General features: G+C 40.8%; 2 protein-coding genes across 8 annotated transcripts in view; both read left to right on the top strand.

Annotated features, from left to right (window-relative positions):
• Nucleotides 1-3,209: 3,209 nt before the first annotated feature.
• LOC115369394 (protein CutA homolog) lies at nucleotides 3,210-8,955 on the top strand. 3 transcript variants are annotated; one of them, XM_030065994.1, is made up of 6 exons: nucleotides 3,210-3,546; nucleotides 4,114-4,262; nucleotides 5,096-5,155; nucleotides 6,011-6,056; nucleotides 6,176-6,225; nucleotides 6,554-8,955. In XM_030065994.1, exons 1-6 carry the CDS (start codon nucleotides 3,442-3,444, stop codon nucleotides 6,654-6,656), a joined length of 513 nt encoding a protein of 170 aa, XP_029921854.1. In that variant the 5' UTR covers nucleotides 3,210-3,441; the 3' UTR covers nucleotides 6,657-8,955. The 3 variants fall into 3 exon arrangements, with proteins under 3 accessions (XP_029921854.1, XP_029921855.1, XP_029921856.1); XM_030065995.1 differs by having other exon boundaries at nucleotides 6,176-6,220; nucleotides 6,554-6,669; XM_030065996.1 differs by lacking the exon at nucleotides 6,176-6,225 and having other exon boundaries at nucleotides 6,554-6,665.
• An 11,441-nt stretch (nucleotides 8,956-20,396) lies between these two features.
• Nucleotides 20,397-27,525, top strand: part of dab2ipb (DAB2 interacting protein b) — a 204,890-nt gene continuing 197,761 nt past the window's right edge. For 3 of the 5 annotated variants that reach the window (XM_030064951.1, XM_030064946.1, XM_030064948.1), the window contains exon 1: nucleotides 26,913-27,069. The gene's annotated coding sequence lies outside the window, so the exon portion shown is untranslated. Of the gene's footprint in view, nucleotides 20,409-26,902; nucleotides 27,070-27,525 lie in introns of those variants that run through there. The other 2 variants (XM_030064945.1, XM_030064947.1) reach the window with 2 other exon arrangements.

Below are 27,525 nucleotides of genomic sequence, written 5' to 3'. Positions count from 1 at the left end.
AACTTTTTTCTTTAAGTCCGCTCGAGGCTCCCAGTCCTCACTCAAAGCCAATCAACCAAAACACTCTGTTTCTGTATTTCTCTCTCCCTCTCTCTCTCTCTCTCTCTCTCCCTCTCTCAGTCTGTCCTTACCACTTCTCTGCTTTTTACACGCTGCCACTCCTTTGCCCTCGCCTCCAAGAAATAGGGAAATAGGGACAACAAATCTTTCTCCTCAGCAGGGATTGCTAGAGGGATTTTTTTTCATTGATAGTGGGTCATTCTTTCATGCCATGCTTGTGGAAGCCAGTGATGCTAGATTCTCAGCTGCCAGATTCTGCTTTCCTCTTGTGGCAAGGAGTGAAGCTTCAATGCATACCCATGGTTTTGGATATGGCACCTACATTGCTTATAAATGGTCAGCATCTCCCAACTTCTCTGCACAGATAAGGAGAGGACCTTGATCATCAGTTGAGCTTTCCTGCTCAATTTACGTATCTGATCCAGAGGTTGTGACACTGAGGGCAAAACAGAAGAGCACCAAGAAGGAGGAAAATATATGGAATTTTTTCTTGTTCTTGAGAGGTTAGAGGTTGCAGTACATGAGGGACTGCAGCACGGGATGTCTTGGTGCTGGAGATGCTTCCCCTCGCTTGTCAGAGTTGTAGCACTGCTCCATACACTGGTTGTTTGAGTCACTCAGGGACTGCAGTGGCACCAGTAAGAACCAACCAGTCTTGGAATCAGCTGTGATGGATGGCTGTGTCCGTCCAAGAGGATGGCAGGGTCATCGGGGTTGAGGGTGGTGATGGAGACACCTCCCTGCCGGCCCCCATGGCTCTTTTAATTAACCTCTTTGGGAGGACTATCCTCTTCCTTTAGAGGTAATCACGGCGTAGAGAATCCCTTCACTCGGACTTACGTGACCTCTGTGTGTCCGGAAGTGTCCACACTTTCCCCTTTCTCCTTACCACTCTTATCTCAGCCCTCCCTCTTAACTGCAATATGCAACGACAATGCTGCTATCACACAGGAAGCAGGGCAACAACAGCGAAGGAATCCACAAAATGGTCCGATGTGTGCCAAGCTATCCGCTCGCCTCAACCCACTCTCTACAACCCTCCTCTTTTTGTGCTCTCACAACACTCCTCTTTGTCAGTGCTAATCTTCATTCTGTTTCAGTGCAAAGCGACTTCACTGATCTCATCAACAAACAATTTGATGGTGCTCCGGCACGGTACCTCTGACCAGTGTTCCCTGTATACTTCTTCATCTCATCCCTCCTTTTCTCAACTGCTTATATTCTCGGACCTTGTGGCCTCGTTATATACAAACAGACAAGGATCATAAACAAAAATAAAAATTATCCTATTTTTCATACTCGACTTCTAAGGGACAAACAAGAGTCCTCAGTGCGCCTTGGGGGAACCAAACCCCTTGGAGTGATGCCCCAGAATGAGCAGATCAAACGCCTCTCTTCTAACTCCACTCTCTTTTCCCCATCTCTCTATTTTGGTCGTTTTCTTTCATGTTGGGGAACAGTGGCTTAAGTGGCTCTATTGGCACTCTCTGATGCACTCTCAAATGAAGCCTGTGTGAGCCGGCGGAAATAAATTGGTTTGTTCTGAGACTGTGACTCCCGTGGCGCCCCCTGCTGTTAAAAGTCTGATGTGTGAAGCTGTTGACATGAAGGGGGCCAGGGTCAGAGAGGCGCAACTCAGTAGACAAAGCTGGTGGGTAAAAAAACTGAAATAGGATGAGTCACACAACTTGCTGTGTTGGAGCATTTACATTTCATTTCAGTTAATTCTGCTTTTTGTGAAGTTTTATACATACTAAATGAACACTCTACATTTTATTTTATTAACTATGGAAGGAATGAATGAACAGGAGGAGAGTGCATGGATCGACAACTCCACCCTGTGGACACTGTGTGGAAAATGGACAATATTTAAAAACCCCAAAGCTCTAAGGATCTTCCCTGTTCATACCAGCTGCTTATACCTGTCTTGCTCTTTTGATGAATTGTCAAGTTGAGATACAGTGATCACAATATTATTGTTTTTTGAACTTGTACAAGGAAAAGAGTTTCCTTATGGCTTGCTTCCTGCCATACCTCTACTTCTTGAATGCCAAAGACATGCCAAGCAGGCTATATGCGTTTGGTTTGTTCTTGCATCAACAATATCAACAATTCACTTCTGAATTATTCATATTTTTCCACAATTCATACATACATATCTTCTATGTTCCCCTGCAGCTGAGCAGAGTCCTAGAGTTTTGTCCTATCTTACTGTGTGTAGTTATGTGTGTGTTTCTGTGTGTGTGTGTGTGTGTGTGTGTGTGTGTGTGTGTGTTCCATTTTGTTCAAAGCAGCAGGGAAGTTTAAAAATTGAAATGAAAACATTTGCTTGTGGACCAATGCCCTATTCAAACTGAATTATTATTGTGAGCCCTGCAATTATTCATTCATTCATTCATTCATTCATTCATTCATTTAAGCACATGCCAGTCAAAGCCAATCTTCCCTCCCATCAAGAGACTGATTAGAGTTTGCCTACTTCAGTATCATTTACATAAATTATGTCTTTAGGCTTTATCATCTTGGTGTTGGCTTTAGGTCTTTAAAACTTACAACTAACTCAGGCAAGTGACTAAGATTGCTGATTGCAGTGTTTTCCTATATTTCTTTGAAATGATTTTGTTTGCTTGTTCTCTTGCAAAACATAATCATTGCACAGTACTCCTATAATCTTGCTGGATGTATTCTAGACAAATATTACCGCAAAATCCCAAAGCTCCTATTGAAGTAAACAGACATAATATAGTGATGGCATGGGAGATACAAATACATAACATAACATAATATTATAAGAAGATACAGGTCACAGCTGACAGAGACACTACAAGTTCCTATACTAATTTATATATTATATGACTGTTATCTAGATATCCACACCTAAGGCATATTAAAGAGTTCTAATCTGTTCTGTGCTGCTCTATTTTGGTCTGGCCTGGTCTGCTCTGCTCAGTTCATGATTTGTTATTCCACCCATAAACATGCCTTGTGGGCATCCAGCTAAAAGCACTTCTGTTTATTAGACACGAAAGCCGATTATGACATACCCGGGAGGCAGGGCCGATGTCGTGATGTGAGCCGGCCATGTGATTGGACGCGCGTGTGTCAGGAAGTGTCCCGCGACCAATTGCAAGGCGCAGAGATTTATCACTGTCGCTGACAGTCCGACCCACCTGTCAACACAGTGCACTTCTCAATGAAAATGTAATGAGTATTCAAAGTAAACTTTCTTCACTCACAAGAGTATTGACGAACTGTGCTGGCTGTGTTATGAACAGCAGGAAGTCGCCTACTAATTAGCCTGGGAAAAGTTCTCTTCGGTTATGTGGAGGAAGTTGAGCACAGCCTGTCACTCTTATTATCTGCACCGGCCGGACTCTGGGAATGACATTTGTTGACAGTAACAGGATGGAGTGGCTGTGCCAGCGGTGCCACAAAGAGACTTTGTTTCATTCTGTCTTGCGGTCTGTGTTGTTGCTGTCATTTTTGGTAAGTAGGCTGATTATTTCATGCAAATAACAGTTTTGGGGAGGAGTTTTCCTTTCTCAAACTTGAAGGAAAGCTCCATAACTGTTTGTGGTTGAAGTAATTATTAAGCCATAATAGTGGCTGAAATTATAAATGTACTATAATTGTTTCTGCAAATGTGGAGTGGTGGATTTGCAGTGCAGCTATGCATCACTGTGACGCTCAGCAGAAGCAGGAGAGATTATAAACTGGCCACTGCAGCCAGGCCTATTCATTTATTTGTGACAGATGGCGCCAAATAATAAGAGAAGGCCTATAAATAATGAACGCCATCAAACGTGGCAATCTATTCAGAGGTCAGCAGAATAACTTGCATCATAAACTGCAATTGCAATTCTGCTTCACCTTATCTAGTTATATAATATCCAAACTTTAGATATAAATATAGATATAAAGTACAGATTCAAACTTAACCTCAGTAGATTGTCACTCAGGGATGCTAAAGATTCAGTTATTGAAGTGAGCTGAGTGACTGACTTGAGATGCTGTTGTCCTGTGCACCCACACCCCCATCCCACCCCCTTCAAGCTCTTGGTCCTGTCTGTGTCCATGTACCCTGGGCTGTGGTCTATTGGGGTCCAGCTTCATTCTGCCCTCACAGGGAGCTATGTACCAGGCCACCACTCTGTCCTTCTCATCAACAGTCCCAACGAGCAGGCAGCTAAGGACATTGGAAGGTACAGCAGTGTGTGGACACCACATGCAATATCCCATGTGCATCACACTGCTATATTGCACTGAAACATGCTGTAATGCAATGCAGTGTTAATGGGATGTGTGTTGCTTATTATGAATTACACTGCCGATTTGTTGTATACCCACTTGTGCAGTGTAATCAAGCTTTACAAATACATGGATGTTTTTTAATAGCGTAATTTGTTGGTTCTGCGCAAATGTCACAAATCTCAATTGATCTGTTTTTGTTTGTAAAACTCCAGCCTACTCCGAAATGGCTACCAAATTCTTTGGCTTTGGTATCGCTTGTTATTTATAAATGACTTTTGGACTACTGAGTGAAACCATTCAGAATCAGTCAGTCATAAGTTATTTTCTGTGTGTGTCTAGATTAAAGATACAATCTTGTCAAGCCTTAAATCAGCAGAGCGCTGTGCTTGCACTCCCCACTACTCTGTTGGCATTTTAGCTGCATGTAAATGAGCTCCATCTATTTACCATGTGTCAAGAGAAAAAGTAGCCACGGTGAGGTTGCCAGATATGTAAATGACCTCCCTCATAGCCACCGGTTAAAGGGGGGTATGGTGGAGCTGGTAATCAGCTAAAATATTGGCTGAGCTATAAAAGAAACAGTGTGTAATATCTTCTCCTAATTCATTGCGCAACGCTCTGTCCTGCAGTCTTCTTGAAGAGCACCTTAACGGGGGCCTCGGTTTCATGTTGCAATTGATAAACAGCTGGTGGTTTGTAAGTGTTTAATTTGTCTGCCTCTCTCCTTTCCGTGACGGCTTCCTCCATCTCATTCCACACTCCCTGCCACCACGTCTTTTCACAGGGCAATCATGGAGAGGAGGATGGCGGCCAGTATTAACATTCTCCCCAGGACCTCCACCATGTAAGTCATGTTTGACCCCGAACTCGGCACAGTTGGCTTCTCAACTGATCCACAACCACTAAGATTGTCTTAGTTGTGTTCTCTCTCGCTTGCGCAGACACACACACACACACACACACACACACACACACACACACACACACACTATCTGTTACACACTTATTCTGTCTCTTTTTCTTTCTACCGCATACCGGTTGCCTAGGAAACCACAGCTGAGGTGAATGGGCTGCATGAGAATGCTTTCATCAGTTTTCACAGCACAAGAAACCGAGAGGCAGTTAGCCTTAAAAGTGGTTATATGTTTGTATGCATGGATTACCACGGCTGTTAATGCATAATCACAAAGGAATAGGGCACATTGGCTGCAGAGGATGGAGGGCAGCTGAACAATGGGACAAGGAAGTGCAATGATAAACCTGTTAGCCACACAAAGGTTTAGCCTAAAAATACAGAATGTTGTTGGATTAGTTCAGGGGTTGGGGTAGTGGAGGTTGTGTATGTGTGGCTTCCGCAGCTGCTGTTTCCATATTTTCCAATGCTGCATATTGTGTATGTTAGTCAATTCACTGTCGATAAAAATTCTGTCCTTTCCAATCCAAAAGAGCAAAAGGCTAAAAGAGGCAGTTTTGTGCCACTTTTAAAGCGTGCAGGGGAGAGTTTGACAGTGTCACAGTGGACAATCCTGTGGTTTTGGCCAGCTGTCAGTCAGGTGGTGGTTATCTTAGCTGGCTGTTACATGCAGTTTGATTGGAATTTTGTGTCTGAAAGAGCAGTTTAAGCTGTTTTTCAGCCACTAATAAATGTAGTACATGTGAGCAATATCATTCTCATTTCCTGTGGTATTCTGTCTTGTAGGTATTACTGGAAAGGAGAAGTTCAGGATGCAACTGAAATCCTCATGGTAAGCACTAAGCAGACCGAGCTCTTTGCCCACAAGTTTATAATCAGCAAGAAATCATACACTGACTTTCCAGTGTTAAGCTAGAAGCAGACTAAACTGAAACATAATTTCTCTTACAGCTAGTGAAAACGAAAACTTCCAGGATCCAGAAAGTCATAGATTATGTAAGGTAGGATCTTTTTTTTTTTTTTTTTGTAATGATCATTTCACATTGTAACTCTGAAAAATCATCTCCAAGACATACTGTTAATCCAAGTCCTACTTATTCAGTTACAAATTGGATTAGTGATGATTTTGTCATTAGGCCCAGTCCAAGTGAATTAGAACAAGCTAAGCTGTGCTAGATACATGTCAAAACATCTACAGATGCAGAAGCTATTAGCTGGACTGGCCTGACGAGAACAGATATGAGTTAGGGCTGTGGTGAATATCTGGGTGAATGAATTGCGTATCTTTTCTGACTGTCAAGAGCGTGTGAATGTGTGTGTCCCTTGCAGGTCTATCCACCCCTATGCGAATCCAGAGGTTCTCAGCTTCCCAGTGGAGGGGGGCAGTCTGGCCTATATGAAGTGGATGGATGAAGCCATCCCAGATGACTGACATATCATTAAACCAAAACTGATATCAGCATGGAACAAGGGAATTGAGCCATGTGTGCAGGCTGGTGATTGAAGGCTTTGGATCGAAGAATTCAGAAGGCACTTTATTGAACAGATGACATTTACTGTATTACCTGACTCTAATATTTCATCATTGTAAACCTGAGAATGTACTATGGAGATCTGGGGGTCTTGTCCTCTGAAGAGCCACAGTTTTGGACCCGTCGAACTTGCCAAAAAAAATGCTCTTTAGTCCTTTTTATTTATGTATTTATTTAGTATAATTGTGTCTTTCCAACTTTGAAATGATAAAGTGAAATGCATAGCTCACCACATTCCTCTAGGTGTCTACTTTCAGTTTAAAAAATTAGTTCATATTTTGCATTGTGCCACACTACAGTTATATAGTTCAGTACTGAAATGTACTTCCCACACTGAGCTCAACAACACGTTGTCATTATAGCAGTGGATTTGGCGATCACGGGATTTTAAAAGCAATTCAAAGTAATAATGTAAGTTGGTGCACTTTAGCATTATGTTTGCACAAACATATGCAATATGGATAGCGATTCAGGTATTTTAATGGCATCATCTGAAGTTGTGTTTGAGTTGCTCTTCTCTTCTCCACAGGGGTTAGCAGCTGGTTAGCAGCCCTTTGAAGCAGGAAGCAGGTTAGAGCAATCTATAATTGCAAATACAGACAGATTACTGATCTATCAAGCACAGGCAGGGGAGCATACAAACCCTTTTGTACATACAGCATGTGCACACTGCTGACATTTACTTTATTGGTTTGAATGATGTGGATAGCCAAAAAAAATTGCCTGTCTAATGTACAGTGCTATGCACATAACTGTAAGACTAAAGCAGTAACTCTGAATTTCAGCATTGCTATATGTTAATGTGTGCCCCAGCTTAATACAAATACATTTACTGCCATATTGCATAGTGACAAATAAAAGCTGTGCAGGTCTGTTGAGAATTAATTAACACATAGAGACAACTGTGACAGTACCCAGTTGGATTTACATGTTGCTGACTATTTTCTGTTATATGATTGTCCCACTGTTTATCACCTTTCTCCTTTGTCTCTGACTTAATATGAAAAGTTGCCATTGTTCTGTCTGTAACTGAATGTGTTCCTGCTGCCCGGGCCAAATCTTCCATGGATAACACATTCTTGATCTTCACAGATCCAATCTTGCCAAATTAAATAAAACAATTAAATGACAATTCAAAACAGTCAAAAAGTCTATCAAAGCAAATTAACTGATTTGTTTATCAGTTCTTGGCTATACACTTGGTAATCACACATCACACAAGACTTGTTTCTCTTGATTGTGGCTTTCACAAGTATTAATTGGACTGGGACCACAGATATAACAAGTTAAACTTTTTTTTTTAAATTTTGGTTCTACAAATTAAACTTCAAAAGATGCTTTAATTGATTGAAATATAAACCTGTTATTCTACTGTGGTGGTTTGTGCTTATATCCAGAATTTGGCAGCCACACTTGCTTACCTCACCAAAACAGAACTGAGCACTAGGCCTCAGTCTGCAGAAAGTGTTTCCGGCATGAGGTCCAACAAAGGAACTGCAGACATTGTTAAGTCGGGTGTTGTGTCTGTAGAGCCACGATAATCCTGTCCAACAGGTCAGGACATCTAGGCCATTGGGTGGCAGTGAATTCTGCCGCAGCTGTGGGTTTTTGTGTGAGTGTGAGTGTGTGCATGTGTCATATTTCTATCTGTGTCTGCACACGGGAAGGACAATACAACTTACAGAATTTTAGTGGTTGAGGATAACTGAGGGAGACGACTGTGTTGTCATCCTCTTATCATGCATGTTTGCTCACAAGAAGGTGTGCATACATAAGTACTGTATGTGTGTACCGGCCATACTATATGTGAGTATGGCTTACAAGTGTGTGTAAATGGATATAAAGCACAGTAATTGGTAGGAATGACATCCAATAACTGACATGAATTGAAATAAATATGGAGTTATTGAAATTCACATTGCAAAATGAAAATGTGTTCTGCAATTTGACCAAAATTTCACTAGAGGGTGGTGTTCCAGTGCATATAGAATGCACATACCACACACAGATTTGTGCAGTAGTACATGGTTTATGTTCACAACATGGTATTGAATGCATCTAGCCTACATGCTGTTTACAATTAACTTATTATGTTTTTATTGTCTATAAATCAGCTGGAATCCTCACCTACATCTTCCCGACTGAATCAATGTGCAGAGAGGGAACTGAAATCTGCCCTTCAAGCTGGAAAAAATGCAATATCTGGATCAGACTCATTTATTTATTACGGTGACAAATTACATTATGGCCAATATGTCTTATTTATTGGTGTGTTATAGTGGCATGTTGATTTCTAAATAAGATCTGTATTGCCAGGTGATAACTACCCAGTGAGTAGTATACTGACAAGTCACCGTGGAAGACTTCATACACACTTTATTTTGGTTAACAAGAAGCCATTTTCATTTATACTTTTGATCGACTTTTAGAATTTTATGATTTTGTGAAGACCTACAGTATCAGTCGAGGTCAACAATAAATAAATAAATAAATAAATAAATAAATGATTCAGTTTTACATCAGTATCAACAAAATTGTGTAAACCCAGAGACATATGGCTGGATCTTATTTTTTGATGTGTGTCATTAAATTCTCCGTGGGGTACAGAGTTAGGAACAAGATAATTAAGGATAGCCTGCATGAACCAGCTTCCTCCCACTGAGGCTGTTAATAAAACAGGGATAATGATGGAATAGCAATAACAGGGAAGCAAAATATCTGATTGATGTGAAGTGATAACACGACAATACTGTCATCTGGTTTTATAATAAACTCTCAAGTTGTGTGTATTTTGTATGGCCTCATACAGAAACGCAAGCTCGCATCTGCACCCAAACACACGCGCGCACACACAATCAGCTGATTTTCTGAGGTTTTCTAAATGATACTTACAATGAAACCTACATTTAGAATGACATTCACAATTTTTATAGAATTATTCTATGTCAGTATGAAATTTGGCGATGTAACAGCACCACTGTAGTTTGTAAATGAAACCATCTATACATTAATGAAGCATCTTTCAATCTTCCAATTGACCAAACTAGGAGTCTAAGGAACTAGGGCAGCTTGTCAAAGTTAGGCCCTGTCTCACACATCGTATTAAAGTAGAGGATATTAGTCTTGTGAAGTGGAAACTGTTCCCACTGCTGCTCAGGGCAACCACACACTAGGGCTTTGCTGGCACTGATTTATTTGGTGTCCCAGATGAAGGCCTAGCCGAACTGAGAATCTACCCTGAGAATATTCTAATACGAGGAGTTCACAGAGTCAAGCCAATCCAATCGGAGTCTCCGAGGCACTCCTATTTACATCAAACATGTTAGATATTTATCGGCTTGGCTTGGCTGTTGGCTGGACTCCTCTTGCACGCGCTGCTGCCAGCAGCGAAGAGCAGCCTTCCACAACAACACCAAGAGGGAAGGAATAGAGGGGCAAAATCCGATTTTATGCCTTGATATAAAAAAACAGTCTAAATAAACAAACACTACAAACGGTTCAACACTTTCCAAATTTAAAAGCCCCAACAAGAGTCTGGTCCCAGGAGGAAAGAGAAGACAGAAGGCTGCAGCCAGACGGAAGACTGTGGGGAAGCCTTTCTTCCATGTTGGTGTTGTTGTGGCTTGCGGCTAGAGTGTGCTTTCTGTATTTTGTTATTTGGTCAGGATGGACTATCTAGGAGTGTGTGGTATGCCAAGTTCATTAGCTCATACAGTGTAGGCCTTTTGCTGAATACAAGTGTGAGAATCGGTGAAGATCTCCTTCATGTGTGGGGTCTCCACCTGGGAGCGCAGTTCTGACCTCCTCCTGTGTGTTGCAGGCAGTGAGCGAAGTCTGGAAAAGGTTTTGGGGGAATCGAGTTCCCTCTTTCTTCTTTTTACTGGTAACAAGCACCTCTTCTGCTACAAGAAATTACCTGTCCCGTTAAAGGCAGGGAGCCTAATGCTTAGAGACGGAAGCCAGATTGGACAGACCGCTAGCAAGAAGTGAAACAGATGGTTTATGACTTAACTGTTGTCTGGCACTAATCTAGCTGCTAATAACACTTACATATTATATGAAATATGGAGAGAGAGTAAGCAGCATTGCCAAATGTGGCACTATCTAGGATTAATATAATATTAGACAGAGCTAGCTAACTAGATGCATCCAAATATACTCACATACATATTTTACCAATGCAACTTTTATCTCCCATTTCAATCTGGTTCTTGAGGAAAAGGAGCTTAAATTTAGAATACGACTACACCCAGCAGCAACTATACCAAGTAGCAAGTATGTCAGTGTAATTTGCTACCCATGATGGGAGAAACAACAAGGCAAAGTATCATTTTTTTTAACCTGGTTTAATAATATGCTAAATCATTTTCTGATACTTCAAACACAATTTCTGATCTAAGCAAACAGATCTGCATTAAGCATTGACTTGACTGACTTTTGCTGGATAACTGAGAGAGAAATTGGTTTGAAAATATAATATTGTGATGACTTTTAATGCAATGTCTTAGAGATGATGACTCTCTCATAAGTGATGACAAACACAGAAAGGTGTAAATGAGACGGAAGCTTAACACCCCCAATGCATGCAAGTGTATATACACATACACACACACACACACAGTGGTATTTCCATCACTTCAGAGGACATTACATTGACTTACCTTCATTTCCTGCAGACTACCCACCTTATATAGATAGTGATATAGATATAGATATAGATATGAAGTGCAGTTTGTCATGGTGTCAATCAGTTGTACTGTAGATGTAAAAAGTTAAACATAAGGGCCCTGTTTTTTTGCAACACGGACGTGGGTCAGTGCCTTTTCTCATGAAAACTCACTTTGCGTTCCGCCTGTACCACCGAAATTGGACATGGGGTGCATGTGAGATTTCAAGTGTGTTGTTCCTAACACGTAACCTTAACCTAACCCAAAAGTTAGCATGCATTTAAATAAAGCCTTCACCATAAAATGGATCATCTTCACTAATGGAACTTGCTTTTTGTCCCCATAAGGAAGGCAAGTCCCCACAACATGACTGTTCTTACAACATCAGTAATATCTGATACAAACACACATACACACACACACACACTCACACTGAAGTCTGCAAGTCTGAGTAAGTTAGAATGGAGTGTCATCTCTACAGATTGCCCACACAAGTTTTAGGTGGGTGTATGATAAAGCCAGGGCACATCCAGCTTTTCAAGACGATTAACTCAAGTGATTATTTAAACTCCAACACAATTTGCTGATCATACTTGCTATGGACCTGTCCTTTATGATTTCACTTAATTACAGCACTTAACTTTCATTTCTTTTTTAAGAGTTTGACCTTATGTCTTGGTTAGACAGCAAGTCATGAATGCCATAATATAAGCTTGTTTAATGAAAATCTCTTTTTTAGTGTCTCTTCAGTGTGGGGGGGTCTCAGTTACATAACTTCAGCAAATGGCAGGTGGTGGCAACAGCCAGGATTACACCATTTCTGGTCATCATCTTATTTAAGATAAATAAATAAATGAAATGACAATTCCATATACAATAGGCCTTAATGTAGAATTGTACATTGCAGAACATCTACAAATCCAGTCTATGGTTCTCACACTCCAGCATGAGTTTGTATATTTGCAACAGAAACGAGAACAGCAGCAGGATGTGATAAGGCGGTTAATTCAGTGCTCCCACAGCAGTACAGAGTGCAACATCTGTACATATTTAAATCAATTAAATAAGGTTTAGCATAGCTTAATTTTAATTGCTGAATCAGGGAAGTGATTGAAATGATTCTGTGAAACATCTATGCCAGGTTATGGCAGATAGCAGATCATTACCCACCTGCCACTGCCAGTTTGATTTGATGTTGTGATTGGAATTTACATTTACATTTTTTACTTTTGGTTTTTACATTTCAGAGCCTACATTGCTGCAACAACAAGGTGATTAACTAGCTTAGTCACTCATCAATATGTAATTATCGATTTATTCAAACATGGAGGTCAGGCATGTCATCCAGCCATATAAACAATCTCTTATGTACACAGCTACATTGTCTTTTATTACTTATTTGACAGATGAACAAGTTTGTATTTGGAGCAAAGACAAGGCCTTGGGTATAATGTCATCTCTTTCAAAATAAGAGAGTCATGAGGAGTGAGGGACATTTGTGCACTATGGCTACTGTGACACCTAAATACAGAACAATAGCTCACACACAACATCTAAACCTACACACACGTGTCATTTTATATGGAACAGGCTGAATTGTGAAATGTTGGACAAAACTGGATGTATGGAAACTATTTTGGGATATCAGTGTTTAAACTTCAAATAGAGTAGTAGTAGTAATATGCACTCTTACTTAAATATGCTTTATTCAAATGTCAGTAATGTCAGTTACAGTAATGAAGTGCGTGTACTGTACACCCACAGTGTTGGCATGGTGTGTTAATCCTGTGCTTATAATTGAAACTCCTCCAAAGCCAAATCTCCCTGTAAAGCTCTAAAAAGGATTGTCTGAAGTCACGCCTGCCTCACCACACTAAGCACATTATATCTTCAGCCAAATTTGAGGCATGGCAATTAGTCAAACAAAATAATGTACACTATGTGGACAAAACTATTGGGCCACACCTCTTAATAATTGAATTCAGGTATTTCATTCACTATGGATAATGCTATGGGCTCAGTTCCAGTGAAGGGAAATCTTAATACTTCAGCTCACCGAGACATTTTGGACAAGTCTCTGCTTCCAGCTTTGTGGGACCAGTTTGGGGAAGGCCCTTTTCTGTCCCAGCACTGAGCCTCAGAGCACAAAGCAGCTCCATAAAGGCATGGCTGGCTGAGTTTGGTGTGGAAGAACTGGCCCACACAGAGCCCTGACCTCAACCCCATCCAACACCTTTGGGATGAACTAGAACAGAGACTGCTGGTCTTCTCATCCAACATCAGTTCCTGACCTCACAATTGCTCTTCTGGATGAACGGGCAAAAATTCTCACAGACACACTCCAGAATCTTGTAGAAAGCCTTCCCTGAAGAGTGGAAGCTGTTCTAACTACAAAGGGGGGGACCAACTCCATATTAATGCGTCTGGATTTAGAATGGGAAGTCAGAAAAGCTCCTGTAGGTGGACTGTGTAGGTGGCCCAATTCTTTTGTTCCTTGTTTGTTGTAATTGCAATGCTATATCAGCATACAGACAGACCGCAACTTAAGATGGCTGGCACCCAGATCTAAGCCTATTTCCCTTGAATGAGTATATTTACAATTCATAATTATCTCTTTAACACCCCTGGACAATGCATAACAGAGGCTCTAACGGCATATAAACCTGGGCAGAGATGGGATGTGAAATTTGCTTGATGAAAAATGATCTTTTGGGAGTTGAATGAGAGCACTGGAATCAAACATAATTCAAACATTTTTGACTGTGGAGCTCTGGGTGATGAGGCAGCACCTAAAACGTAAGGTGATGTTCATGGCAAGGGATTGTTGTGCTTTGGGGCCAATAAATAGAATCTCCATTTTGCTGGTGGCTGTGCTGCAGTGTGGTTGTGCCTCAGCTGCCACTGTGCCAAATATCTATTCCATTAAAAAAAAAAATTCTTCCTACACGCCTACACGCGGACTACTCAGAATTGATCGTAGTCAGCTTTTGGACAGCTCACCAGATGAGAAATACTGTGTTTGACTGACTGCTTTTACCAATTTTGTGAATGAATTTGAAACCTGTGCACCCTAACGTTGCAATTGATCTTGATTAGTCTAACAAATGGCTAGGCCACGCACAACTATTTTAGACTTTTAACACAGCTGTAGTGACCAATGGCCACAGGTAATCAAAATGATGAATTTTATAAAAATAAATAAATAAATAAATAAAAAAGAAAGAAAGAAAAGAAAAGAAAAGAAAAAGAAATTCTGAATGACAAATAAAAAAAAAAATGGAGCACTTAATAACAGCATTTATCAGCAGATAAGGGGGAGTGCTACCATCGTTCCACAGCAGCCACACTGACCAGGCTGCCAGCAGATGTGTCTGTAGACATTCTTTGCTCATTGGCTTTGTGGCAATGTGACAGATATCAAAATGCCAAATACTGAAAGATTAATCGGCCTATTTCTAATTTAAACTGTTGTCATATCAGCAGGACAGGGGATACTGCTGCACGAGGCTTGTTGTAAATTGTTGCCTAAACAACTTGGGCCCAATCAGCTTACTGTAATACTCCTGGGCTGCATGTGCGAAAAAGGTATCAGTGACACTCTGGCCAAAGGAAAAAGAAAAAAAAAAAAAGTAGCATGCTGAGTTTCATAAAGTATCTGTTTTGCCCTTAGTCTTGTGTTTCTGTTGCTCAGTATTTCACCATACACAGTTCATAACTTCTCTCATTATTCCCCATCTAGCTCCTGTTTCATGATGTCTCTCTTGCCTCTCATTGTCCTGGCAGCTCTGTTATAGAGTATTGGCCCCAGACACCCACAGGTAATACCTATTATTATCTACTTCACACACAAACAATTGTGACAGATCCCTCTGGGATGCTGCATTTTCTTAAGGGCAAGAGTGAAAAAAACAGACAGTGTTTTACAGCTGTTATTTTCCTATTTTGTGTAGTTTTATCAATCTTTGTGCTCGTTTTTATGACTCCCCATCCTTCATCTGGTCTGATGAAAGGAAAATAGTAATGAAATGTGGGAGGGAAAGCAGAAGGTACAGATGGAGAAAGGGACAACAGCTGGAGAGAGGTGATTTAATCAAGGGGCTACTGACTGCTTGTCATCCTCATGTCATCTGTCATGCAGAAGGTGGACTTTGAATAATTAGCATGTGGCCACACGGTTAGTCACTGTTTTCCTCAAGATGGAAGCATATGAATAGGAGTACATACATGAAATACCCCCCTGCCTCCGGTCTAATTGTGAGTTGTAGATGCTCAGGACAGCAAATGACAACCCCCCACTGATCCCTCTTCTGTCACTAAACAGACACACACATATATTCACAAACCAACAGGCTTTGAGTTTTCATGACCTTGCCCTGTTCAGATTAGAAAGAAAGGAAGAAAGAAAGGAAGGAAGAAAGAAACAGAGGATAATGCTCAATCTCACATCACTGAGGCTGCACTTCACATAATGACATGTAACCCCTGTGACCCCTTTCAATAGACAGATTCATAATTACCGAGCTGTAATGTGTGAGCTTGGATGTTTGTGTGATCTTAGGGTTAACATGTTACTGTAGCAGCTGCAACCCTCACATGGTGGAGTCTTCAAACAGAGGCGTTTATTACCGATTCCTTCCATTAGAAATGTTCTCTTACTGGACACAGTGGCAATGATGTAGGGAACATTTTCCAGCGTGCTTGATGGTATTAGAGCAGATAGTCAAGATATTAATTGAACTTAAACGCCCCATGGTGTACACTTTTTCAGGGTTTTATTTTAACTGCTGATATACCTAGCATGATGGGTTTTTTTTGTTTGTTTGTTTGTTTTTGATTTTGAGTACCTGTGGTCCGCTAAATATAGTTTTACATTTAGCCAATCAGAAGAGAGAATCAGCACCTCTCCACTGATTGGCTGACGGTTTTCTGAGTGACATATGGTCGGGCCAATCAACCGACGTCACTGCGCAATGCATTCTGGGACGTAAACAATAGCGAGCTGCCATATTGAGCGAGAGAAAAACAGAGCCAACGAGATACAGTAACTATTTGAAAACTTGTCGAAAGGGAGTTATCATCTTATGTAAGATTGTCATGGGAGGGGTACTGGCTAAGTTCGCTAGCTGGTTGGCCAGGGAGTTGAGGCTAACTGGCTAAGTTCGCTAGCTTGGTAGCTGGTTGCCTGGGGACGCAGGCGCTGTGGGTGGAGTCACTGACGTCAGGACAGACACTGACGTCAAGACTTACAGGAAGTGCAATCCGCTTGTTTTACAGGGACAGTTTCAAAAAACGGGCTTTGTGCACTTCTCCATTTATCATAGGTGAAATGCATAGGACAGTATTTGTGTGGCCCCAAGACCTTCCCTATCACGCAAAAACAACGCAAAAAATTGCATTTTTCAGGTCATGGGGCCTTTAAGTCAATTGAAGATATTAAATACTACTGGTTATGCTGATGATGTTGACCCTAAGAGGGTAACCTGTGAGGAAAATGTATGACTATTGTGAATCGTGAAAACATTTTTAAAATTATATAGGCCTAAGGGATGTTTCACACATACATCCAATTAACTGACTACTGCTGAACAATAGAGTACTCTTTAAGGCAATAAATACCAGAAGCATCACCCTGGAGACCTGCAAGCACAGTGCAGAGTGGAAAAGATCATTCTCCTGTTGTTGGTACTGCTAGGCATCTAGGCTTGTTATCCTAGCCCTGCCTCTGTTCCTGTAAACATATACAGTAGTAGACAGCGATCTCCTCCGCCTCTGCTGCCACAGGTCATTTGTCATCTCTAGTTGGCATTTACTGCCCTGTCTACTTACTAATCACCTCAGTGTATCAATTACCACTAGCCACTGGTCCTGAGGACAGCATTGTACACTAGGGGTGGGATTCTTTAGGCTCCTGGTAACTCAGCTCAATTATGAGGGACAGCTGCACTTACAATAATTAGCAATTATTGATACAATTCAACTATCAGCGTGTCTCAGTTAGTGATGAATCTATACCTACTCCCTTTAATATATTTTACAGGGGTAGAAAGAGCACCTGTTGTCCAGTGAAATTGCGGTAACCGCTTAAATCAAAATAAAACACCTCAGGGGGTGCCCCGATGGCTTGTACCATGTACCAGGGCTGAGTCCTGCTCGCTGCGTCCTGGGTTCCAATCCGACCTCAGGCCCTTTGCTGCATGTCATCTCTCTCTCTCTCGCTCTCTCTCTCTCTCTCTCTCTCTCTCTCTCTCTCTCTCTCTCTCTACTGTGACTGTCAAATAAAGCAGAAATGCCAAAAAAGCACCTCTTATAAAAATCTATAAAGCAGCTCTGAGTTATGTGCTTTCAGTGTTTCAGTAAAATAAAGCCTTTCTGTAAACATACATGAAAAACCCACCCAAACAAGAACCAAGACCACCTTCTAGCTTTATTGTCAGTTATACAATAGTTAGTTGTGGTGCATTCAAATAAAATCAAAATGAATATCGTCACGATGATCTTCAGCACTTGACCTGTAGCCTTGTGCCTATGACTGGATCACAGCCGTGATGACATTCAGTATAACAGCACTCCCTGTTATGTGATATTGCTTAATTGTGTGCCGCTACAACAGGCTGTTGCTTTTCTTTCTCTGGATTGAAATGCGTGATTTATGAGGTAAGTGGTGTTGCTGAGGTAATGTTTCAACAGCACTCCTTAAAAATATCAGGCGCTGGGCGTATTGTTTGTTTCTGTTCTGTCCTTGTCGTCCTGCTGATGTGATGTGCAGCCCAAGGCAACCATGTCAGAGATGGGCAGGAAGACTGTTACATCCCTTGCTGCTCTCTGGAAAAAATAAGCAGACATGGGTCCTACAACTTGATTGGGTTGATTTTTCTTCAACCAGTAACCAGTACATGAGGTTTATTTGTTTCAGCAACATATTTTAAATATGGATGATCTCAAATTTTAATGTGTTTTGATAATATAGTTTTTAAATGGCCAGGTTTATGGTGCTTCTTGTTCCCAGGGTTTTCCTCACATGCAGTTGGAGATGACACATCTCACCATGATTTTTTTTCTGACCACCAGACATGATCAATATAGAATCTTTTAATGACCAATTTTTAAGTCATTGGGGCCATTTTTTTTTTTTTTTTTTTTTTAGCAAGCCACTAAAAGACATTTTTCCCAGGCTTTGTGAAAGTGTCTTGGTCAAAACCTTGAATCTGACAGCTGTTTTTGGCTCTGTGGAGATTTTCCATCTGTCTAAATCAGGTAAGGGCAGCAAACAAAATGATGTGAGTGTTGTAATTTATTTTCCTTGATGATTAGTTTGTTATCACATAAACATGAATACTGTCCTATCAGCACCTATCAGCACCTACCTTAATCTAGACAATGCAATGTAATTGTTCATTATCTGAGGACCATAATATAAGATTACCATTTATTTAATTAAGATATTGTTTGGTGGTGTGTAAGTTATGTAAACAGCATTGACTATTTAAATATATGTGTATTTATAGCACAGTATAGCTAAATTCAGTGTGACCGAATATGTGCTAACCACTTAGGGCGAGCATCAGGTTGATTATCTTTGTCAATGAACTACTGTGTATTCAAAAGTTAAGTACTTCAATTATAACTTAAATTAAATTCAGCTTGATTTGGCATGTCAACAACAGTTGAGAAGAATTTATCTTAGTACAGCTCACATTGTAAGGACACAGACAAAGACATTCCAAGACACTGAGACACATATAAACACAGGATAAAGCAACATAAATACATGACCAAAAGTTAAATGTGAGGGGTCAGGTGCCTGGTAGGGCTATCACAATATTAGATTTTCACTACATGATTAACATGGCCAAAGGAATTCACAATATTATTGTTATAGCTGTATATTATCAGATATCAGATATCAGATTTACTGTTGTGTGTTTTGTCTCTTTTTTGAACTACACTTAAAATATGAGTGTAAGGAGGTGGCAAGAGAGTCTGTTATCACAGTCTGTGACAATTCTGCCAACAAAATTTAACTAGAATTCATTTAATTGCTATTTGTGGCCTGGTACTCTCTTGGATTAAATCCTACCTCTCAGAGAGAAAGCATTATGTCTACTACAACAATATGACCTCTACTGAGAGCTTAACTATGGTGTTCCTCAGGGCTCGGTCCTTGACCCTCTCCTATTCTCCATCTACATGCTCCATCTGGGCTCTATCATTCATAGTTATAACATTAGCTTCTATTGTTATGCTGATGACACTCAGATCTTCATCGCTGTCAAGCTCAATGAACAATCTGTACTGGCTAACCTTGAGGCATGTCTGTGTGCTATTAAAGGTCGGGTATGTCTTCTAATTTCCTGATGCTTAATGCGAGCAAGGCTGAAATGCTTGTCACTGGTCCACATAAGCATCTTTTAATGATTTTACCCAATATTTGACAAATCATAGATACAGGCAGTAGAGGCATTGTATCAGCCAAGGATTCAACTTACTGTCCTATCCTTAACAAGTACCTTTGTTTTTGTTTGTTTGTTTGTTTGTTTTGTTTTGTTTTGTTTTTTTGTTTGTTTTGTGTGTGTATTATTAATATCTCATTTGAAAAGGAAACTTTTCATGTGCCAGTTATCCCACATCCACCAATAAATATATTCACGTGTAATACACAAAGATGCACATATTCACAAAAGATTTCTATGAACACACACATACAAATGCACACAGCCATTCATATGCTGTGTGCCACAGTGTGTAAACCTGGAAGTGGTATAGCATTCTGAATGCACTGCAAGGTTACATGGAGGGGAGGGGAGGAAAGAGTAATGGCCCAGCGCCTGCGTGTGTAAGGGTGCACTAAAGGTGATTGCTTTTTTCCTCTCTACAGCTTCTCCTCTCCTTCAGCCTCAAACTCCTTGAATCCCTTTCTCTATGTTCCTCCCAGCTTCCTGCTTCTCTTTACCTCATGTTTTTTTATGTCTACAGGACGTGTGCTTTGTATGAGATGTACACACACCTTCCCCTGCCTTCCCTCCTCAGGCTACAACGTTCCCCTGCTTGCTCACTCACTCCCTAGACTGCTACGCAGACGCCGTCATCAAAACACACAGTAAGGAGAGTGGGCTTGCTCACTCACTCTTGCTTCTAGACATACGCAGAGACTCAGATTGGAGCCAACATTCAAGATGCAGCAGCAAGAAAGCATGTCCTCTGATTCCCTGTCAGGTAAATACAACATTAGTTGCCTCATGTTTTCTATCTCTCCTTTTCTTTCTCTCTGTTCATCTTCTTTTTTCTCCAGTTTTAATCTTTCTGTTTTTCTTCATTATCAGTCTTGTTTTCCTGCCTATTAAATTTTACATGCCATTGTTGTTATTTTCTGTCTTCTGTTTCTTCCGCTCCTCTCTCCCACTCACCTCCTGTCTGTTTCCCAGCTGGCGTGTGTGATTCTTCTCCACTTATGTTGTAATAAGTGTACGTGTTGTATACAAATGTTGTGCTGATGTGACAAGACGATAACAATGATAGTTGTGACTGTACGAAAGGAGAGACAGGGCTTTGCCACAGTGAACTCACCGTGCATATGGCAGTGCTGGGAACAGTACACACTACTACTGCATACACCACTGCTTCACTTCTAAAGCAAAGCTGTAGAAGTACAGATGGACTAGATAACATTGCATTTTTCTGACCTAGATAATACAACAAGGTTTGTGCTACTTTCACTGGACTCCACTTCGTTTCTTATTCTTTTTACTTTGTGTATGTGTGTGTGTGTGTGTGTGTGTGTGTGTATGTGTGTGTGTAGTGGGGATGGGGGAGTTGTTGACTGTTGTCTGAAGTGAACTAAATGTGTCTTGTTTTTCTGTTTCGAGCCGAGTCAGTGCCCTATAGAGGGAGCGTGGATAATTGAAGATGATGAGTGCTGTGGAAAATTAGGTCCATACATGAAAAAAAAAAAAAATCACGAGTGAGAGAGATCAAAGTAAGTGGATCCTCTGTGTTCTGATTGGCCTGTTAAATACTCGCCTGTCCCCTGTTTACATGTACTGTGATTGGCCTGTGGGTGATGGCTGTGCTTGGTGATGAGGATGATCCTGTTGTGTGTGTGTGTGTGTGTGTGTGTGTGTGTATGAACTGATCAATCTGCATGCAATTTGACGTCAGTTAGTGGCTCTTTTGTTTCATTGAATTGCAGTGTGTAAAATGAAAATGTGGTTGTAAAAACAGGCGTTAACTTTGATTTAACTAATTCCTATAGGTTTGATCAGACTGTTTATTCACTTCTTGGCTACGATGACAGCCATTAGAGGTTAGTGACACTACGGAAAACAGTTGTGCTCTATTTGTGTCAGTGAGGAATACTGAAAAAGTTATTTTGAGCTAGAAATGGAACTCATTAAGCTCTCTCTCTCATTGACTGTTGAAAGCTTAAGTTATTTCATATTTGTGGGTTCCCTGTTCAGGTTTCAGATTTTCAAATTCAGATTTATTTTTATACAGTTTCACAGTTGTCTTAAACAAGCTTATTTCAGTTTTATTATGCAGTCATGCACTGATCAGGAGGTGAGGGAAGCAGCCCAAGCAAACAGACAGACCGTCACTTTCATTCCTATGGGAAATTTAGAGTCTCCAGTTGCCTTTCATGCCTTTGGACTGTAGGAGGAAACCAAGGCAAATGGGGAACACACACACACACACACACACACACACACATTATGTTCTATCTGATCTGCACTTAAACAATAACCTTACACTTAAGTGCAAGGCTATTGAGTCACGCAAATACTGTATCAGAGAGTGAGAGAGACAGAGACGGGACAGAATACAATGCTGTTTTTCAGAACCATGTTTATTTGCACTGGCTTGTTGCTAGATGACATTTCATTTATTGCATTTTTCCTCTACACAATTAACTCTTACCAAGGCTGTTGTGGCCATAGCAACCTGCAAATATCAAAATAAATCATGGTAATTTTAATATTGAATATAGTACTCTGTGAGATCACTTCACTGTTGCAAATATTTCATATAAAATTGTGACTACACTTTTGACAAAAATCATAGTGTGAAGGGATCAACATAATTCCATGTGACAATTCATAATTTTAAGAGAATTAAGTTTTCTTTGAAGCTTACGTTGAAATATAAGTAAGTCAATTTTTCATCTTTTTTTTTTTTTTTTTTCTTAAACAAATAACCTGTGACTGAGTTTATTTAGCAGTTCAAGGCTATTTTGGTGACATGAATCAAAACCAAAACAGCACTGTGATGAACTGGAGACCTGTCCAAGGTGTTTTCCTGCCATAGACAATGCATGCTGGGATAGGCTCCAACACCCACAATCCTCATTAGGAGTAAGTGTGTATGGAAAATGGATGATAATGAGTGAACCAAAAACATGGAGATGCTGTATCCTCACTTCAAAGTAGAGAATGAGATTTGCAGGGCAACAAAAACATCATGTGGTTTTGTGGCTACTGTGTCATTATGAATGACTTACTGGAGCCCTGTAGAGCATCTTTCTTGTTGTGGCACCTTGCCTGTCACCCAACCAATACATTTCATCCAAGCCCTTGGGAGAAACAGTTATCAGCACATCCATCAGCTCAGGCCAATTCGCAGCACCTCTGCTGCATGTCATCTCTGAGAAAACCTACAACAAATCAACACAGCAGCATAATTCTGAGGTTATTTTAGCAGAGTTGGGCTGTTTGCTTTTACTTCTTTCTTGAACTCTTTTAAACAGATGGCCATTATCAGATGTGCTACCTCAGCTTGAATGAAATAAGCTTTTTACACTGAGGTTTGCTGTATTGGCCAACAGGAATGACATTAGCTGGTTGCAGGTAGGATTACATAATATGCATGTGTTTTTTGTTTTGTGTGTGCGTGCGTGTGTGTGTGTGTGTGTGTGTGTGTGCAAATGCATGTGTGCAAATGCAGGTGCATATGTGTGCAGTTAAAGGTTAGAAACAGTATAGCATCAGATAAAGTGAATTGCTCAGTGTAACAGAGGTAAATCATATCCTTTTAGTCTTCTGATTTGTTGGGCCCAGTTTTCAAAACAAAGAGCTCTATTCTTGAATGTTAACCTGGTGTCGGGTGCTACTCTGTTTTATCGCCAGCAAGTTGCAAATTTCATCCAGCATTAAACTTTTTTGAGTTTTTGTTGTCCAAAAGGGAGTTCTGTTTACTGTACTATTTTTGTGGCATTGGCTGGCAAAAACCCCTCTAAAATTGTGTATGTTATGCTTGCTTGTTTAATACTGTTTCATTGATTAAAGCAATGATAGTAAATCTGTAATCTGACAATAAATCTGAGCTGACACTTGCCAGGATCTGTCCTCCACAGCCGCTTGTACAATGAAAAAAGTATGGTGGTGCTGTCATCTTTCTAAAGTGTAATTATATGAGGGGTGATTGATAAGTTGGTGGACAAAGTTAGAAGGAGTCAGTTTTAGCAAATCAAACAGTTGTTTTTCAACATAGTCCCCTTGTACAGTAACACGCTTAGTCCAGCAGTCACACAGATCCCCTATGTGTAGCTGCTGCTATCTTGGGTCCCCAGGAAGTGGTCCACAGTATCAATGATGTCATCGTCTGAGACAAAATGGTGACCACCAAACTACTTTTTCATCCTTGGGAAGAAGTAGTAGTCAGAGAGTGAAAAATCAGGAGAATAAGGCAGGTATGCCACCTGCGCAAATCAACATTTCTGAACAGCAGCCATAGGTACTGTGTGTGGGATTGTGGGCTAGAGCTTCCTGGTCCTGTCTTGGTGGAGGAGAACTCCTCTTGACAGCTTTCTACACCAAATCTTGTTGATTTTCTGCTGTAGGGCTGGAATATACTTGCTACTGACAACACGTGCACGTATGCTTCATGGCTGCCATGTGTATTTTGCAGTCGTTTAAAGCGTAGGCCGCTCACTTTGATGTGAGGTAACGTGACGCGTGCGCGACACGCAGTATTGACATAACCGCTAGAGGCGCTCATGCGAACGTGGAAACAGACGGTGACAGCAAGCCGCTCTGCTGATGTTATTGGCTTGGTGTGTGTGTTGGAGTGCTGAATGTACGGAGCGATTAGGGATAACAGCTCGTCAAAAGCACTGGCCGACATACGGAAATATTCCTGGTGTTTCTCCTTGTCAATCACGCGCATCGGCAGAACAAGGGAAACAAATTCCTCGTTTGTTCTGCAGGTTTGATTGAGGGGCCGCACATACCACCTCAGATGGCAATGCTGTTTTCGTTTCTGCCGCAATCTTAAAAGAAGCAAAATGATGAGTTCTTCCTCCTCAAGCATATCCATGTTTGTTTACAATACCGGCAAGCGATATCTTGGCAATACCGGCTTTTTCACAATTTCCGGGTTTGATTGCTGCTGTCTGCCCCTAGTGGAGACCTCCAGTATCATGCTTTTTGGACGTGTTGTGCTGCAGCAAGTGTGTGCACTCATGAAGCACACTGTGTACGCATACGTTTGGTCATGCAGCAAATACATTCTGGTCCGTAGTTGTCTCAGGACAAGAGTGTAGTAGGCCCTAGTGTTAGTGTGACCTTTTTCCAGGTAGTCCACTAGCTGCACTCCCTCTGCATCCTAGAAAATTGTCACCATCATGTTGCCTACGTATATCACCATCTTGACTCTCCTGGGAAGCAGAGAACCTGGGTGTTTCCACTGCTTCAAATGTTCTTTCACCTCTGGTGGAAGTGATGTAACCAGGTCTCATCTGTGGTCACAAATCATTGGAGAGGATAACCTCAAAGTGGTGCTTCAAGTCAGGCAATAATATTCACATCCCCTGCTGGAAAGCATAGGAACACATTTCATACTTTTTTCACCATACTGCGTTTTGAATGGATTTGTAGTGCCCAGTTTTGACCAGACAAAATCTTGCAGAATATTTTAATAACTCTGCTTTATTGGGTTACTTTACTTTACTTGCTTGCTTTATTGGGTAGTACGGTGGAGAGAGACAGAAAAGGGAGAAAGGAAGGTGGAAATGACATGTGACAAAAATGTCAGGCCAGATTCAACCCCAGAATGTTGCAGTTATATAAGATACATGTTTTAGCCACCAGGACACCCCATTACAGTAGTATTTAAGTATGATATTGAATAATACACATTGGAGAAACAGAATGTTTCAGAATGTTACCTTTAATGTTTAGCTTAGAGAAATTTGCTGGTAGTGATGCCTCCTGACTGGTTTTAATAAACCATTTTGGTTAATATAAATATTCTCAGTGGTTTTTGCAATTTGTTTTTGTAATTGGACTTGTTTATTGTAGGTTTATTTTTCCCAGTCCCCTGAAGCTGTGAGCCAGTTTTGGCACAAGGTTGGCAAGGTAGCAAAAAAAAAAGTGTAGACCTATGACATCCAGAAGTTATGAAGATTGGTATGGCCTTGCCTTGCAGTGTCAGAGCTGTGGGCCAGAGTGAACATGTGCACTGTAGTGCCATTGTGGTCAGCGGGCTGTGCTGCTTGAATAGTGGAGGCTAAAGGAGCCCATGTACAACATATCATTGGTCTTGGACTTATAGTTCCTAAACTAATCTTTTAGTGGAGAAAAGAAAGAATGAAGAAAATTTCTAAATGATCAGATCTCCAGAAACTCACGTATTGAGACCAGTAATTCATAATTCATATGGATCAGTTTTGTGGACGTCAAAACCCTGGTGAGCGTCATCACCAGATGTCATGAACCCATGTACAGGTGTGAAGTGACCTGCCTACTTACACACTGTGGTTGGAGTTGGAGATGGGTTTTGTGCTGAGCCTGCCCATTTGCCTACACTGTGAGGTTAGCAGCAAAACTGTGAACCCAAAATCATTCACACATTCCTGGTGACTAACATCATCAACACTTTTGTGGAATAACAACATCTCATGCCTAATGAAGTCCAACAGCAGACACCTGAGGAAGATCACATCTCATCACCCTTAAATTGTGGACCACCTGCCTAAGATTAGCTCAGCAGACTCCTTGTCATATTTTAAATAATTTCGCCCATTTTTTTTCTTCATTTACTTGTTTTTTGTGTGATGAATTTAATCTTATTTATTCATTTTGTCATTTGCATCCTCTATTGTTACACATTAATTTTTGGATGCCCTTTAGTTATGGTGTCAAATTAGTTGCTTTTATTCGACTCTTAAGGAACATGGGCCATGCTTTGGTTTTTTATAAATAATCCAACAATTTAAATCTTGCATACTGTAATATTTTACAACCTCAGGGACCTTAGGATTTAGGATGATTGTTAGGGCCCACGACGGATAAACAAGATTAGAACATATGGATAATACCCTTTTATGTCTTTAGCCATTGATGATTATACTGACCAATGTGGTATTTAATTTACAATGCAGCAATAAAACCATTGCTCTCTGGCATTGTTTTTTTCTTGTTTCTGGCTAAAAAGTACCGCCCCGCCTCTTGAACATGAAATGGTTCGGTCCTCCTGACTCGTACGTTGGACGTAATTAGCCACCTGAGAGTCCGGCGGGAGAGGCGAGGTGAGTGTCGGTAGAACACCACAAGACGCTAAAAACTAAAGCAGTATATCCAAATAATAAGGCAAAATAGAAAGAGAAGACAGGGGGAAGACGCGACGCAGTATGGCACCCAGTTTTCCCAAAAGACAGGTGGGTTATTAATCCCTGAGGCGTACTAATCCCGACTGTTAGTTCAAAATTTACCTGCTAACGTAATTTTCACACTGATGTTGGCCAGCTGAACGGCTAGCTTAACTTAATTGCCTTTCCACAGAGCAGCCCGAGAGTGTTTCTGTTTTGCTAACCGAAATGTTACTAATTATGAAACTAATAAATGTAAATGGGGCTAATTAGTAAGCCACAGCCACTCTGGTCCTGCTCCAACAAATACAGCATACTCTGCATACTACCTTGCCATTTGTGGGAACTTCTTTTTTGCTATTATGAGTGGATGGATGGATTCTTTCCATGGATGGAATGGAAAGAATGGATAGATACTAAAAAAATAAATAAAACGTGTGATACTTTGTTCACTCCCAGTCAAACAGGGTTATTAATTTTCCTTACAAACTGACTGTTACATGAGACAAAAATAGCCTAATGGGT

Source organism: Myripristis murdjan, chromosome 12, assembly GCF_902150065.1.
Source record: "Myripristis murdjan chromosome 12, fMyrMur1.1, whole genome shotgun sequence".
Lineage (NCBI taxonomy): Eukaryota > Metazoa > Chordata > Actinopteri > Holocentriformes > Holocentridae > Myripristis > Myripristis murdjan.
This window is presented reverse-complemented; position numbering and strand designations above follow the sequence as displayed.

What these genes read in the sequence shown, in the direction of transcription:
- LOC115369394 (XM_030065994.1), top strand. Translation starts at nt 3,442, where the DNA reads ATGACATTTGTTGACAGTAACAGGATGGAGTGGCTGTGCCAGCGGTGC. An exon ending in GCAGCTAAGGACATTGGAAG is followed by an intron (nt 4,263 to 5,095) that starts GTACAGCAGTGT and finishes GTCTTTTCACAG; the next exon opens with GGCAATCATGGAGAGGAGGA. An exon ending in AAAGTCATAGATTATGTAAG is followed by an intron (nt 6,226 to 6,553) that starts GTAGGATCTTTT and finishes TGTCCCTTGCAG; the next exon opens with GTCTATCCACCCCTATGCGA.